General features: G+C 39.6%; 1 protein-coding gene across 2 annotated transcripts in view; it reads right to left on the bottom strand.

Annotated features, from left to right (window-relative positions):
• Positions 1-697: 697 nt before the first annotated feature.
• Positions 698-17,967, bottom strand: part of gfra4a (GDNF family receptor alpha 4a) — a 181,290-nt gene continuing 164,020 nt past the window's right edge. For both annotated transcript variants that reach the window (XM_044142905.1, XM_044142906.1), the window contains exons 7-8: positions 7,403-7,572; positions 698-3,479 (exon numbers count right to left, since the gene is read on the bottom strand). In XM_044142905.1, the coding sequence (XP_043998840.1) occupies positions 3,333-3,479; positions 7,403-7,572 (317 nt within the window). In that variant the 3' untranslated portion in view covers positions 698-3,332. The remainder of the gene's footprint in view (positions 3,480-7,402; positions 7,573-17,967) is intronic.

Raw genomic sequence — 17,967 nt, forward strand, 5'->3', positions numbered from 1 at the left:
TTTAAATAACAAGTTGTTGTGGCCACATTTTAATTTCAATTTCACTCCTCATTTGGCAGATTAGATTTGAGCAGGTGTTTGTCTCAGGAATGCGGCTTTCAGCAAAACTAAGAAATTACATATTTTTGTTTTCTCGATCTAAAAAAAAGACATATCTATTTATTAGTTTGTGGTATGTTTACCACAGTCAGAATATCTGCTGTCAAAACATGTTTTGTGTCATTTCTGCTTTTTTTTGTGCTGCAAAGTAAAATTGACTGGACATCCATAATGCACTGATTCTGGATCAGTGTATTACTTGCTGAACCTTTCACTTGAGTGTAAAGGTTCAGTGTGATCCTGTTTCTCTCTACCTGTCGTCTTTCTGTACTATATTTATAACTGACTCTATAAATTAGTATTTGTTTCTGTCCCCGCAGCTCCTGCTTACCCTGCAAAAGTATTCAAATGAACTCATCTTTCACAATTTGTGTGTAATTTATTTGAATTTGATGTAATTTCTATGTGATGAGACTGTAATTTGACTTAAACCTAATTGTTACGTTCACTAGCCATGACCTGTATGGTTGTTAGTTATTTTTTTTTTATAGCGTTGTACTAATGAAGTGTGCTAAAATGAACAGAAGCCACCTTGTGTAGTGAAGCGACAGCAGACTTTATATGAGTGAACCGGCCCTTTAAGACAACTGCTTACATGTTGAATTTCTTTAATTCTTTTTGCAAAACACATTTCTGGTCTGGTTTAGAAAAAAGGAAACGAAAACATGGGCGACACAGAGCATCACATCTCGTAGAACTCGTTAGAACAAAAACGTTTTGTGCTGTTGTGACGTCATCAGGAACGAACAGTTTGGTTTTCTCAGCTTGAGCTCGACCAGGTCTAACGGCAGCCATTTTCAGCCTTTTGCTAACATCATTTGACAATTCACAGTATTACACTGAATTCGATGGCAGAGTGGAAGGTTTGCCCAAGAACTCCCACTCAGGACGCTTGACGGAAATGTCCACTCCAAAAAGCAGATTTGTGTCTTTTTATCGTACGGTAAAATATTTTTTGATGTCCCATGTTGAGCGAAGACTCTAGAGGGGAGCGGCGGGTGACGCGGGTCACTGCTTTCATTTCATGGACAGCGGGGGCGTCTTCACCTGGAGCCCCCCCCCATCTGTGTACCACTGTTTCCATAGCAAAATGGCTCGCAAACTCTTTTTATAGATATCTGTTGTCTTTGTGACAAAGTCCACATACACTTATAAAATATAAACTTGTCTCAATCTCTTACTGCTTGACAGGAAAAAATTACTTGATTGTATTTTTTTATATATATATATATATCTTTATATATATATATCAGAAAAGTAAGAGTCTGAAAGTCCTCACATTTAAAGCTCAATGAATGAATGAATGTGTGCAGAGTTCCCTTCCAGGTATTACAAAATTTACATAAGGGGGCATCTTTTCATACACTCTTAATCCAAAACCTAAAAAAAAAAAGTTCTAAGTATTCACATTTATCCAGGTGGACCATTACCAGGTTGAAAGTTGAACAGAAGAAACAGGAGCAAGATTAAATAGACAAATCAAATAACTGCATTAAGATTAAAAGTTTAAATCCATAAGCTCAAAAAAACCCAAACAGAACTTTGCGTCAACATTCTAAACAGCAAGTAACTCCGCAGCTCCTAGTAATTAATTGCTTATATTTGTCATGCTTAATATGTTTTCCAGTAAATTGCTCCATGTGTCGAAGGTCGCTTCACAAAGGCAACCAATTATTGTTCTGGAATCGACATTCCTTTTTGTAAATCTGCTTTACCTTCCCCAAATCTTCTTAATGGGATTTAGACCAGAGGAACGTGTTGGATGGTCCAAGATGGACGCTGTACTCCTTAGAGACGTACTTTGTCTGATGGCAGTAGTGGAGCTGTCGCCATCTGTGGACAGCTTTAGGTCCAACCATCGGACCTAAAGCTGTGTTGAGAAACCGCTTGGGTTTTTGTGGACATTCTAATGGATCCTTTGGCTCAGAACGAGTACTTTCCCTCCCCCCCCCATTCAGCCTTACTTACAGTTTATGTCCCTTGATTATTATATTTCATTAAGAAATTCAAGATGTACTGCTTGTTCATCTTAGCAATTCTGACCAACGATCTCCATTTAAAGAATGGACCATGTGAATGCCTGACAGAACATATTGTGGAACCAGATTCAGATGCAGATCGACGCTTCATAAGACAACAGTTTTACCCTTTTGATCAATTGATGAGAAATCTTACTTTAAATGTAGTGTAGAGTAATTTGCCTTCTCTATTTCGTGTTTCACTCCTGTTAGTTCTTTTCAAAGCTTTTAACCACAACTTGCAGCCTGGTCCTGATCCATCAGAACAAAATGTCATAACTTGCAGTTTCCTTCCCAGTCTTAAGACTTTGAATAAGGCTCTTTAAAAAAAAAAACAACACAGTTGGTCCTCAATTAACAGTATTAAATACAAACGGATCTTAATTTTGTTTAACGTTAGCATAATTTTAGGTAAACATTTTCATTGTTCTTGGAACTGAACTCTTCGACCTTCAACTCAAAACACAACCACGGACAGTCAAATAATCTCACTGTGGTTTGACTCGGGTTATGACATGTGCTTCTAGCTAACATCTCTGGTAACAGCTCTTTAAAACAAAATATGTGGCATCAAAAATAAGGAGCGAAGCTAAACGGGCGGAGCGCTGCCTGTGGACAAACACACACGTTCCACCTAAATCTCGTGTAAGACGTCGTCTGAGAGAAGAGTCTCTTACATTGAATGCTTTCTTTTTTACATCAAGGAATGTTCAAGAACAAAGAAAATCATGTATTCGTTTTAATTTATATATATATTTATATTTTGTAATGTGTTCGGTCACTGCATCCTCAGTGTCTCTTCACTGTACACTTTCTGAACTTGTTGGCCTCTGCAGATATGCAGCTGAGAGAAGTGTGTGTTTTTTTTTTTTTTTTCCCGTAAAAGTTGGGCTGGTGTGCAGCAGGGAATGATGCGTGAAACTTTCTTTTTTTCCCCTCCCCAACGCTGTGGTGCAGTGGTGACACCCTCTCCTGTGGTTCTGTCCATGACGCATCCTTCACAACACATCCACTCTTGAGTCATGATTCACAAAAAGATTAGGTGGGTTTCCGGTGTGTGACAGGGAGAGGGGAGTGGGGCAGGACAGAGCTCACTCTTCTTCCCCCACACCGTCATCGGACACTCGGGAGTGGCCATTTCTCTCTCGCACCCCAACCCTCCTCCCTGTCGGCTCCGAACAGCGCAGTCCATAAAGGTCATTAAAGGAACGCCTCCTATGGCTGGGAGAGCAGCACCAGGATGGGCCAGCCCAGGATGAGCAGCATGGAGAGATGAACGGGCTCAGGGCCATGATCCAAAAGGCCCGGAGAGGGAAGAGTGGAGTCTCCCTCGTCGCCCCACAGTCTGTCATTCCCATTTACCTGAAAGAAAGCACACGGGCTGTGATTTATGGTATTGTTTTTACACTCCCTCGCAATCGTATTGGCACCTCCAGAGAAGGCGCCTTCAAAACTGAATGACCTCCTCGGGTCACTAACGCACTCCAGAGTCCGGCTATTGACCTCATAATTTGACTCTGGTGGGTTGAAGCAGAGACGCATCTAAAAGTTGTAGAATGCTGGCCATGAGTCCTGGATTGGAAAACCCTAGAGGTTTTCTATGCTTTTATTATAATGCAAACAAACTCTAATGTATTCTGGTCTGGATTTTTATTAGACAAATTGGCACAAAGTACTACTTAATTGTGAGATAAAAAGGTTTCCAACATTTTTTACAAGTCAAAAGTAATGTTGTCCTAGACTCGGGCAAAGAGAGAGTTAGTCAGAGAAGCAGACAAGAAGACCGATGCCTTCTTTCCCCTGAGCGGTTCAGGGCGCTTCTGTTCAGGACTCTATTTTATCTGTTTCTATACAACCGACCCGTACACCATTCCTGGGCCCCCTTCGGTTGTAGGTCCATAAGACAATGGTACCGTTCAGGTGGAGCTACTTGCCTTATACAACACCAGCCACTGCCAGAAAAAGGCTCAGTTTGTGACGAGTATGAGACGTAATGTTTGCGGTGAAAATGCTTTCCTGAATACACCAGACTAAAAACCTTTAAACTTAAAAAAATAACTACTTTAAGTTCTTAATGGTAAGAAGAAAGGCTTTGTTTAACAAAAGCCATAATAGGTATAATTTATTAGAGAGTAAACCTGTGGAGGAATGTTGTTGTTATTATTAGTAGTAGTAGCAACTAAATGCAGCATGCTATGTTTGAAAAGCTAACTGTGCATCCCCTTTAAAGCCTCAGCTTGAAACTTTTTTTTTTTTTTTACTTTTTGGACATTTATGATAGCAACAGCAATGATTTTTTTTAAAACAAAAGTTTAAATTATTCATAAATTACGGCCTCAAATGCCTGAGTTGTAGAGAGACATTAAACCCTCTCATTCACCTACAGTGCCCTTAAAAATTATTCACATCCTTACGTGTTTCACCATTTTTATTGCTTCAATAGTTTCTTTTGTCATAAAAATGGGCAAAAAGGAAAACCTTTAATATTAGAGTGGAAACTGATTACGGCGTTGCCGCATCATGGCACGATGAGCATTTTCCCTCGTTTGTCCAAAAATAATTAAAGCACTATATATATATATTTTAACAATTAATATAATTACAAATATTTTCTTTCATTTACTGCTGTGGAATACCAGAAACAAAGCATCTCTCAGCCTGGTGGTGGGGGGGCAAGTTAAGCCTGGTGGCCCGCCAGGCTTATAATCCACTGGGTGAAAACTGATTAAAAAGTTTGTAGCGTTTACTGCATGTATTCACTGGGGTTGTTTTTTAACTGTAAACACTTCAAGACTTTATAAATGGACTTAAAGAGTCAAATTCTTAAAAAATATAACTGAGGGGGAGCAAAATAAAAATGTGTACCAAAATGGAAAAAGAAGTTTAAAATATCTGTAACATTGTGCTTGTAGGTTTCCAGATCTCTTTTCTTGTTGCTTTCCCTCAAAGATGCAACTTCAGTTATTTAGAATCGTTCCTGATCAATAGCTAGATTTTAAGGCTTTCTATAAAGCGCTTTTAAAGATTTATAATTTTTATTTTGAGTTGGCGTATGCAGCAGATTTGCGGTGTCTGAAAGTCATGTCTTAAAGAATTAAAAACAGAATTCAGCAGAAACCTGACAACTGACTTCAGACACGCACCATTAGCTGCTCATCTGCTAGTAGATCCTTGGAGCAAAAAGAACATGTTTTGTTTGTTAAACTGTCACTTTTGCATTTATTTTTAAAAGGCTACTTTTTCTTTTTCTCATTACTGACGCATCTTTAAAGTTCAGCTTGCTGTTTCCGCTTCATCTCCTAAATTCTTAGGTCATTATTATGCTTAAAGATTTTAAATGATACTCAGTTCTGAACTGCCTGGATCTCTCCCATAAAATCCCCCCAAAACTCTCAAAACTGTTAGAAATGTGATAAATTGTAGAACAATTTAATAGGGTGTTTTGTGTTTGTTTCCATGTCTGCTGCGGCCGACAGACTGGATGGCGAATCAGCAGCTCCTGTGACGTTTTGATGAGTTTACAGATGCAGATTTTTGGTTTTAATTAACAGTGACTGGCACAGTCACAGCAATATTTTATTTGAACCTCAGCTGATGCGTTAAAAAAAAAAAGTATGTTCAGCAAAGTGTCATTTTCTGTTCCTGGTCACGGATTGAGTTGAGCAGCTGTGTGTGGGACGAGCAGCACTGAGGACACGGAGCAAAAAGACCACATTTTTGCTTTTTGCTTTGTTTTTTTAGCAGCTTTTCCCTCTGGAAATTAAAATGGCCTACTTACACATTTAGCGTGTGAAGTTTATTTATATCTGTTGGCAGATTGTCAATTATGTTGTCTGCAGCATATTTAGACCTCAAGAGCTACAAAGTGTTTTCGGCGCTTTTCTTTCACGTGGAGAAAATGCTCTTATTCCAATTTCTCCCTAATAAAACTGCATATTTAAAGCTCGAGTGGTTTTGTACATTAAAATGATTTTTTGTTGTTGTTTTGTGGTCTTAAATCATGACACTCCCTTTTGCTATGGTCCACTTTTAGACATGGTCACACAGTGCATGCTTATATTTTTTTGTATTTTTCGCCTTTTTTGTGTGAACATGATGAGGAATACGTCAAACATCACTTTCTAAGTTATAGACATCTTAATTCTTTAATAATGTAATAATTATTAAAGATTTTTATCATTTTAAAATTAAAATTGTATCAATTTGATCTTTTTTCCTGAAGTTTCAACTGAAATGAAACCGTTGCGGTACAAGTGATGGCTCTGTTCTGGCTGAAAGTGGTCCAAAAATGGTGTCTTCAGTCAGAGGCCTCGTCAGCTTTGCTGTAATACAGACTGCTACAGGAGATCCTTCCTGCCCACCACCTAACACCACCTCCTCTTTGGAGAATCTTGAAAAATTTGAGGTGCGACATTTTTGATCCATAAAATATTTAAAAAATTTAATTGAAACTAAGACTTTTCAGCGTCTTGTAAAAGTATCAACGCCCCCTGAACCTCCCTTTACATTTTGATAGGATTGTAAGTGGTAGATCAGAATAAAAATGTTTTTTCAATAATAACAATCTGAAGTGTGGAGCTTGAGTCAATACTTCAGAGAGCCAAACTTTTCTGCAATCAAAAGAAGAGGCTGTTGGGGTAAGTTACTTTGACTGGGCCATTCCAATGCATGGATATGGTTTGATCTGTACCAGTGGTGTCCAAACATTTTGTCACATAGGCCAAAAATATAAAGTTGGAAGTGGTTGAGGGCCACAAAACTTTTCTTTTTTTTAAATAGAGAAACCTTTTTTACCCACTCAAGAATTAAAAACATACAACAGTTTAGAAAGTCATTTTATTTTACAGGAAAATAAAATGTAAATCATTGTAGAACCAAAACGTAAAAAGGGTTTTGTAGACGGTCGATGTTGACATTGCGGAATATCATTAAATAAAACAATAAATATTATTTGCTCTGTTTGATGTTTGAAGCTTGGATATTGTTTTCCAGTCTCACTTTGGTTTAAACCTCTCGGTGACCTTCTCCCTGACCTTTCCTCTGCGTTCTGTTTGCCACTAATTTTCTTTAAGAAACCTCTGAGGGCCGTCGTAGAGCAGCTGGATTTACAGAATAATTTTCCAGGTGGGTGGATTATTTACTAATTAGTTGACCTCTGCAGAGCGGAGTGTTTGTTAAAATGGCTGCTGCCTGACCCAGATCGAAGCCAGCGCCTCGCCACCGGCGGGTCACTTCTTTAGAAAAAAGCTTGCACATCACATTTCCAGCCTTCCGTCTCGTCTCACCTGAGTAGGTATCTGTGCTCGCAGAACGTTCTGCTCTGTTTCCATGGAGACGCCCGGGGCGGTGGTTGCCAAGTGCGGACTGTGGCTGTCCGTCGCCGGACTTGACATCCCAGGCTGACTGGCACCCGTTTTCACGTCAGATCCATTCCCGAATGCTAAGATGGCGTTTTCTGCAACACACCAGCAGCAGAAGGAAATGCTTAGAAAACACACCGGATTCTGCTTGAGAGAGGCTGAAACTTCATAAAGAAGCTAATTTTGGATTCTTTGCAACGATCAAAATGGGGAAAAATAGCACTTTGTGGGTGATAAATACAATGACTGAAAAAAATTCACATTTCAAAGCGAATGCATGCCAATCAACCAAAACAAGGAGAGCACTGTTTAGTCAGGTTGAACATCTGTCTTCTTACAGGATGTAAACACTGAATTGTAGATGATTTTTAAAGTAAAACCCTGAGCACAGATACTTCTGCTTTTCCACATGTATACATCTAGTATGTCTCTCAGGATCACCTGTGTAAGAAAACAGCTACAAATATGGAACATTGTGTGAAGTATTCATGCTTGGGGAATAGACTCCAATATGTTCTTCCTGAGGCAGAAAAATACTGCAGTCCATGATCCCGTACAAAGCTTTCTGTCATCGCACGACAGAAAACAGTCTGGGCAGGAATTCACCACATATTGAAATAGAACGTTATTGTAACATGGAAGGCTGTCTGAGCCATAGGCAGATGGCAGCCTTGTTTTTTTTTTGTTTTTTTTAACATATATATGTACAATCGTAGCTTAAAACAACTAACTGTATGAGGAGTGGAATAAGAAAACCTGGTCAAATAATAAATAACTCATCTGCTGTCTGTGGGCTTGCAGGCGTACCTAAATAGCTGCGGGGCAGTATTAAAAGACAGAGGCAGGAAATTTTCCAAACGCATTCGACTTGACTTTTTCTTTTTTTTTTTCCCTTTTTTTTTTTTTTTTTAAACCTCCCTGCTGGTTTTTAAAAGCTGTCGGCATCCGAAATCACCCTCCCAGCAGTGTGCCGCTGTCTGTTGTGAAAATATCTACAAATATAGGTTTTAAAAAGGCAAAGTGTTTACTGGGAACTACTTCTGAAACGTCTGTGGGGGAACAACAGTGGGAAGTATTTTTTTTTTTTGTGTATTTTCTAAAGGTGCCACTGACTTCCACTGAAATGCGGCACAATATGAATTATTCTTCGTGAAATAGGAAGGTAAGAGAAGTAAGTGTTGGAATCACAAGGTGAGAGTGTGATCATTTTTATATTGCAACACATTGGGTCTTCAGCTTCTCTCTCATGCAATTTTTAGTAGAAGCTTCACAATAAAACTGGAGCTAACCGAACAGTTCCACTATGCAGAAAGAAGTATCTATAGCTGAAGGGGTGCAGCATCTTCATTTTTATTCAGTGGAGAAACACGTAAAAAGTTGCCTGGCAAACTGTTAAAGTACTTCTCGTTTGTCATTGGTAAAAAACTGCTTGCTCTAGACACGTGTGTTTCTTTCTTACCCAGAATGCCCTGTGCTTTGGTCCACTTCCTGCTTTTGAAGCAGTCTCTCATCCACTTAGCATTCATTGGAACCACACCAGAGTTCACTTCCACCAACCAAGACCTAAGATTTAAACTTTTCTTTTTTGTCCGTATCAGTTTATTTGCGCGTTCACACTTCCTCAAACAAGCCTGACTGTCTAGGCGAATAAATTAGAGTTTGGATGAAATGCCCTAAACAAGACCGGTCTAAATGTCAAACCGAGTCTACCCGACTACCAGGTGTAAAAAAAACAAAAAACAACTGAAATATTTCAAGCTAAAATGAAACATAAATTACTATCTTTTTTTTTTAGGGTCTTTCACTTTCACCAAATTCTTCTCTAGAAAAATGTCACAGTGTCATTAGCACCATAGCAACCGCATTATATGCTGGAAATAAGAGGATTTATTTCAATTATTTTTATGATTAATAGCTCAATTAGCACCATAAGCTAGGGGGTAGAGTTAGTGTTGCAGCGTATGGTTGGATTGATGTGGGATTTCTTCCATTTTCTACAATATAGGCTTGATTTTTGATTTATTTTTTTGTCTGCGAGTGTGAGGATTGGGGAGGGATTTCTATGGAGTCAGCTGTAGTCCCAAGTGCTGAGGGAGCCAACAGAAGCATTTTTGCCTAAAAGAACCACAAATTAGGATTGCTGGATTGCATTTGAATAACTGCAAGACTTAAGTCGATTTTCTTTGGGTACCTGAGACCAAACCTGAGACACTGATCCCAGAACAGTGTTTGGATGATCTCATGCACTTCACTTAATTAACCAAATGACTCAAAAACAAAACAGTGAAGTACAGTCTTACACAGACTATATAACCGCATTCACAGTTCAGTATTCTAGAGATCTATCGAAGAGAATAACTGGAATATTCTAGACTATAATGAAGGTTTGGAAGTTGAAATTCCTAGGCTCAATTCAACTCTACTCACAATTATTTTCAATGGCTTACTGTACCTCCAAGAGCAGAACTAAATGTGATCAAGAGGAGAATCTTAGCCTTACGGTAGTGCTGATGTGCTTTCCACTGTGCATATTAATGCATATAATGTAGGGCCGAGACTTTAGTCCCTTAATTTTGATTAATTAATTTAGCACGTTAGAACTTTTAAAGCAATTAATCATGTTCTTTTTCTCATACAAAAGTCCAGAGCCTGAACCTTTTGTTACCAATACAGCTTAAATCTAATGTACAAACGAGATCCGGCAACAGTGACGGACAACAAAGCCAATTTGTGTAAAGTATTTAAACTTTTAAAATGGGCAGATATAATTAACACTTTATTTGAACACTTTATTTTACTGTCTTAATGACAGTTTATGGCTGTTGTCAGGAAGTGTCATTCGATCAATAATGTCTCAAGATGACATTTTTAATGGGCTTTTAAAGAAAGTCCTAATGTAACTTTGCATTAAAATGCCATTATTTACTGAATGACACTTAATGACAACAGTCAAACATTCATGAAGACTGCTTCATGTTCATAACAGATGTTATGCATATGGCAGTGTCATGTTAGTCTTGTATTCCTTCAAATAAAGTATTACCAATTGTTTCTAGTGGGGGTCTCAAGTATTAGCTAGTGGGCGGCAGACTGAAGGTCCACTGAAATGCCTCAGATTGACCATTTCCATTTCGGCTGGTCTGAAAATAGAACTCATAGAAATGAATATCGAACAAAATTTGAGTTATCTTTTGAGCAGACAAAAGAAGACAAGTTGTACAAAATGATGGCCCAGTGAGGAACCCAACAGACTTCGTCACAATTTTTCTGCAGATGTTTGGTTAAACGCTACCGAAATTCTGTCCCAGCAGGATGAACCCAACATTTGGGTCAAATGTATAATCAAGCAGATTTTACAGTGTATTACTGTAGTGCAACAAACGAGTCATTACATCCAATCAGCAAGTAACACCCATATAAAAGAAATGTTGATTTGAAGGCCATCAACAATAGTTATGCTGTTTTCCATTACCGCTGCCTACAGTACTTCTGAAAGGGGAGTGCACCTTTCTGCTGGTGCACGAAGGCAAAACATACAAACAAAAAACTTTACAAAATTATAGTCATGCAATCTTTGATGAAAGGTAGGGGGTCGAGCTAGAAAGAAATGCTAAGGGAGCAGGTTGGATTATATTTATTCAGCATGAAAGCAGTTCTTTCTACCATATAAAAACACACATTTGCAGCACTACCGTTCAATAAAATTTATAGATGCTGCAAACTGATAATCAGAAAATGAGATTCAATATAACACACATTGAACTTTGTTTGCTAATTGCAGTTTAATGTGTGCTTACAGTGTTTTGGAAAAGTATCCACACCCCATTGGTATACTATAGAGCAGTGGTCCCCATCCCTGGGCCAATTGGTACTGGGCCGCGCAAGAAATAGTTACATATTTCCGTTTTATGTATTATCTGAGTCTGGAGGATCTTTTATTTTGAAAATCCTTTAACCAGATTCTCTCTGTTACGTCTTGCATGCCAACATTGACCCACAAGCAGCACGATGAGTAAGAAACAGATCAGATGTTTTTGGAAGGTTTCTTTGTGAAGGGAAAAGGCCCAGAGAAGAGACAGGAGAATGGATTTATCCCGGTAGAGCTTGGAATGATTCTCACATTCCAAGCTCTGCATGATATGGTGACCGGCTCGTTAATGAGGCAGTGAAGCTTCAAACTGCTTCGCCTCTAGAGACCAAGATAGATACATGCTGTGAGTTTGAAAAAATTCAGACATTGCTATTTAAAAAAAAAAAAAAAAAAAGTCGAACAAATCAATCCTAATCACAGGTTTGGATCTTAAGCCGTCTGGAAATAGAATAGAAAAATCAGGATGTAAGTAGCTGCAGTTACCCACAAACCAAAAATAAATGCATTAAAATCTTAGATTTTAGTTGTCTGTATAGCTAAGACGACAACTAGACGATTATTCAAACAGACCATTTACAGAAAGCAAATTAATACATTAAGGAATATCAAATTATAGGAATTTGGCACCATGTATAATTTACATGGAAGTGTGTGGTTTCGCAAGCCCCAAAGGAAACTCATTACATCAGATTTTTGGATCTACACCAAAATGACTGATGATCATGTGATGCATTAATATTCCTTAAGCATTCATTTTCACCCACTTAACGGGCTACTTGGCAACAATTACATTTGCATGAAAGTCGCTTTAATTAACACGTGCTCCAACAGACATGCATGACGGAACCTTCAATTAATATTGTCGGTTTGCACTGTGCCATCGACGTGGCGCTCGGAGATCAAAATTGCTCCACACTTCCATCTGCTTCCAGAGAAGAAACACAAAAAGAAAGAGAAAGCCCTGAGATTTCAGAAGCTGCTCGCTGATTATTAGGGAGAGGATTCCTAAGCCTTTAGCGGAGAATCGGGTGTGACACACAAACATTGATTTCTCACAGGATCAAAACAAATTGATCCTTTCTCCCGAGGTAGCTTTGCCTTTGCAAACAAGATTCTGCAGAAATCAATGCGGAGACTCCGCTCGTCTCTCTTCACTGATGCGATTCTGGGTATGAACTGCAAGATAAAGATGGAGGATTGGATGGGTGACCTGCAGGCTTCCACTGCCAGCCCAGCAGTTTTCATACTGTTTAGCAAAGTGGATCATAGTTGAGTGAAATTTAGGACAGAAATAGTTCTGGGCGTCCGTTGTCTTTGATCTGAAGTGCACAGCAGCCGTTTCTTCTACAAAGAAGACAGGAACTACTGATCCACCCGACCACCTAACACAGTGACCCTTGATTCCAGTGTGTGATGGTGAATCCCAGATGGTTTCCCTGGTCAACATGTTTTCTGTAGCTTTAAAGACTCATTAGTCATTATGATGTCATGCAAAAGCAACTATTTACATTTTGCCATGTTACAGCCGCAAACTTAAGTCATGATCACATGATTTTATGTATTAGACCAATACAACGTATAGAGTTTAATATGATTGAAAGTTTTCCATGGGCTGAGTTTTCTTTTTTTTTTTTTTAAACTTTAGAAATATCAAAAAGTGAGAATTGACTTGCTTCTTTTTCAATTCCTATAAAGACCTAATGCAATAAATGGTCTCAGAATTTAGCTAATTATTAAATAGTCCATCTGTGTGTGATTTAATTACATAAACGTAAAGGTGTTGCTTGAAGACATTAGAAGTTTGCTAGAGAACATTGGTAAACAAACGGCATCACGTAGAGCAAGGGACACAGCAGACTGATGGGGGAGTCTGCAGCATTAGCTTGTGAAACAATAACCCTAGCTTTGAACTACTCATAGAGCACCTAGCAATCCTCCACAAAATGTAAAGTGCTACACAACTGATGTGAAACGATTGTGCTACCTCTAGAGGAGCTGCAGTTGTCCTCTGTCTATATTGGTCATAATAACGATAATTTAACCAGATAAAAAAAACCCTTCTTTTCAATACAAACTTGGTAAGTCGGCAGCACCGTTTACAAGTGTCAACAACACAATGTGCTTCATTTCAAGCGTGGCAAAAAAGAAAGTTTTCGTTGAAAGAAAAAACTTAAAGGTAATTTAGTGGATGCTGCACAATGTGTGGTACTCTGGTCAGAAGTGACCACCAGTAAACTTTGTGTGTGGCTGTAATGTGACAAAAAATGGTGAAAAGATCTAAGGCATAGAAGTACTTAGCTATACCACTGAGGAAGGCAGAATCCATGTGACGCTGTATGTAGCTCGCTTGTGGATTGGCATACTAATGACTCCATGGGTCAACGGTGTCGGTGGGACAGGTGGGGATGTACGCTGGAGCGCTATAAGTGTGCAGTTACCCTTCAGTAGCATGCAGCAATCTCCTGGCAGGCACAGGGATGAGAGGTACAACTCCAGCTGCTCACCACCCGCTAGCATGCTGAGACGAAGTGCCAATTGATATCTTCAGTGGTAAGCTGTTGTGACAGCTCCTTTGTAAATCAATGGACACTGCTGTTAAGCACCGCCACTCATATCTCTTTGACTTTAAAGTTTTTCCCCAAGGGATTTTTTTTTCTTTTTTTTTTTTCTCATGCCCTGACTTCACAGCTTAGCCAGCGGCGGCAGAGCACGCCCCATGCATACCATCGTGCGCCTAACCTGGCTGATGAACCCCTGGGTGCACTCACTCTTTCCTATTACGCGCCGCAATTTGACTTGCAGAGAAAATTTCAAATAATTGCAGGAATAAATTAGCTTCACCTCCATCTGTCCTTCTTCTTCTTTTTTGTCCCCGACACTCTCAGCTCTCAGAAAATGACGAAGTCCAGACTCGTCGTTCTGCATGGTGATTTGGCAGTTATTGCTGTGATGAGGAGGTAAAGCAGGGTGACAGATGTTTTTTAGGACCTAAGTGCGCTCACTCTGCAGCGCGACATTTTTTTGTTTTTTCCCTCAGCAGTTTTCCTCCCCTCTGTCTGCAAACAACTGTATTCAGCCCTGCCGCTGTTCTGTCTTCTCGCCTCATTAGTTTGGAGGCAGGAAACCAAATTACGCTCAATTACAAAGTCATCAAAGGCCATCTGAAGTCCTGTCTCAGCAAGCTGGACCATTCACCAGGGAAGGTGCTTGATAAACAAAGCTGAATTTAGTCAAGATTTAGCCGTAATAGAAACTAAAAGGAAGTATCGCATCAGTAATGGCTCAGTAAGGAAAAAAAACAAAACAAACAAAGGACACAAGGAAGCCAGAGACTTTTACCTGCTGCAGATATGGATTGTCTCCAGACTCTAACCAGGCAAATTAGAGCTCATATGTTTATCTACCCAGCAAGAATTTCAAATATTGGAGAGATTTTTCGGGAGAAATGTCCTACAAAAACTGTCACTAACGTCAAGTGACTAGGAAGAACCTTCCATCTTGTTTGTCTGGGGTTGGGTCTCTGGGGCAGGGAGACCAGGACTTCTCCCTCCACTGTCCAGCCTTCTCATCTGGGGGAATCCCAAGGTGTTTTCAGACCAGTCAAGAAACACGGTCCTTTCCGGCATGTCCAGAGTCTCTGACCGGAGGGGTGTGTCTGGAACACCTCACCAGGCAGGCATCCAGGAAGCATCCGCAGTCTCCTTCTTCCAGTCACTGCCCAGGGCTTGTGAACACAAGTTCAGTCGAAGCTACAGGGAAAAATGTTCTGGATGGTCGTCCTGGGTTCAATTTCCACTTTTGACCATTTGCTGCATGTGTTCTCTCTCGTCGCTGTTTCCTGTATACTTACTGTTCAATAATAGCCACTAGTGCCAAAAAAACCCCTTAAGAAAACAAAGATCTTCAGACAACTTTAACTGACACACTGAACTCTTTGGAAAATGCGATGTGGGGGACGCTTCAAGACGCTCTACAAGCAGGCCTTTGATCCAGTATGGTGGCGACATCAAAAGAACCCAATGTCTACTATGTCAAGCAACGCAGAGAAACCTCAAAACATTTGGCTTCTGTGTAAAGATGAGTTCGATAAAACATGAATTCACACAACTAACCATGACACATTATTCGTACTTTCAGCAAAATGTCCAAAAAGCAGAACTTCTAGTGGTGTGTGAAAACTTGTGAGCCTTACTGCATGCTCTCTGTCATTGCCCAAAATTGAGTTTTTTGCCAAATCATAATTTTTCTTCCCCAAGGAGCAGAGCGCTCTGTCTGCAGCTTAGCTACACAGGCTTTCATTTATGATGAAAGCTCGACATGCATCACCGACTCATAAATCGCCATTCCCATTAGAAACTTGTTCATCCTTATTATCTTGTCTATACCGCTTCGCTTCCACCATTTACTCTGACGGGAAGGACTTTTTTATTTTTATTTTCCTATAACACAGGAAAATGAGGCCAGTCAGTCTTTTTTTTCTTCTTCTTCTTCTTCCTTTGAGTCTCTATGGAGCTAAGGAGCTTAGAGTAAATGGCACACAAGAGCAGGCAGGGAGAGTCTGAGTCCTGGTGCACACAAGTAGTTCAATTGAAAAGCAAGACTTCCATCAAGTTAGTGAAACATGTCTGACAAATCTGGAAAGTTTTACTCACCACAGAGAACCCTGAAGGGGGAACCCGGAGTTTGACTTCTGGCAATCATGCGATGACGGCGGATCAATGGTCCAACTTATTCCTGCTGACTGGAAATATTAGGAATACGATCGGTAGATCGGTACATCTGAGAGAGAATCTTTTGAGGGAGCTAAAAATGAGGGTGATTGTAAGGAGGACTCCCAGTCTCAAAGACTTTCCGCTTATCGCAAAAGACGGATTGGCAGAAATACCTACACTTTTAAAAAGGGTTCAACTGCAGCAATGTTCCATTGATTATTGAGAGGCGAAAGTAATGGAGGTTATTTTTAATGATGGAAAAAGAAAAGAGCTGGAAAAATGAATCATTATCAAGGTTATTTGTCTGATATTCTGCAGTTCTATTTACATCTGTTCTGTTGTGCACTCAGACTAAAAATAATTTAGTTAAGGAGATAAAATCCTTTCAGATTTTTGGATATTTACTCTAAAATTCAGCTCGGATAGAAATATGGAGAGGACACTTTTTCTTTGGAGCAAGATTTCCTCCCGCTGACTTTATAGGCGAGGACAACTGCTACAGTTCAAGAAGCCACTTCAACTATAAGTCCCACGTCTGCCTCTAGATGTGCAGCCATTTCTCTTTTCTTTTCACCACCAAAGAAACTAAAGGCGGCTAACTTCCAGCTGCATGTGGACTTGGTAACGACCAGATAACCCAAAGGTTAACCATTCAAGAACAAGAAGCGACGAGGTTCCTCCTTCACAGAACACACAAAGGACAATCTGTACAATCTGTAAAAACACATTCATTTTCCTCCTTTGTGGAAGAAAAATTAATTTACCAGAGGTGAGAAATGTTTTTGCAGTATTTTGGTTTCAAAGAAACCATCTGGGTATCACATAATGTTAGGACAAATTAATTCATGTTTTTTTCTTTCTCTTATATGAACCAGAACTAGGCTTCAAAGGAGAATTTAAATATGTTTTTCCTTAAACCAAGACAATGTGACTGGTGTCGGTGTCTCTAAATGTTGAGGTTTTACACGAACATGATTCGCATTGCATTTCTAGAAAGCTTCGCTCTGGAGCCCATTGACAAATGTATGCTGTTACCATGTCAACCAGAGGTCAAAAGCAACAGAACATCACCAGAACCTGGTGTTACCTGAGCCTAGAGCTTGGTTCAGGCTTGACACATTTACATTCAGATCCACGTGTTGAATACCAATACAAAGCACGTGATCCTACATGCGACATGTTGTCCAGCCATCATCTTGTAACTCATTCCTTTGTTCTAGACACAGCAGCCATCTTGCCACTAGATCAGAGTCGCCACATGACCTCAGCATGTGTTTGGGAAATCGTTTCTTTCATTTTGCTTCTCCTATTGAGCTTGATTTTTATTTCCCAAATACACAAACACACGTCCGTTCACGCCCACACACTCAGATGAAGTTATTGTCGTCAGTCAAAAATATTATGTTGGATTTAGAAGGTTGAATGTGAAACTGCCAGGGAGAAGTAAAAGAGGAGAACTTCAGAAAAGGTTCAAGGATGGATTTGCAGAGGGATGAGATGAAATGAAGTCACATAATCTGCCGGACCGACCCGTACAGAGAGCAGCAGAAAGAAGAAGAAAGTTAAGAAGTAGTTTGGAGGTTGAGAGGAAAAAATGCTGCTTGAAATAAGTGGCCTCCTACCAAACTACATGCGGCTTTGTATTAATGCGTCTATTAGAAAACAAAACCCTTTGTAGCGTTTCCCCTAGAAAACTTGCTAAGCCCAGCCAGCAGTAGGAGCACTAGGGCAGACATCCAGTGGTTTACCGTGTCTGTGAGTTAAAAAATGTTTGAGGTTTACAGGAAATTTGAAAATATGACTGCCTTATTGGACGACACTATTAATACCTAAACACCAACTATACAGTCTAAAAAAAGACAAACACAAAAAAGTATGATTAAAGTAAACTGTTTTGCATTGAAGTT

The sequence above is a fragment of the Gambusia affinis genome, linkage group LG16 (assembly GCF_019740435.1).
Source record: "Gambusia affinis linkage group LG16, SWU_Gaff_1.0, whole genome shotgun sequence".
Taxonomy (NCBI): Eukaryota; Metazoa; Chordata; class Actinopteri; order Cyprinodontiformes; family Poeciliidae; genus Gambusia; species Gambusia affinis.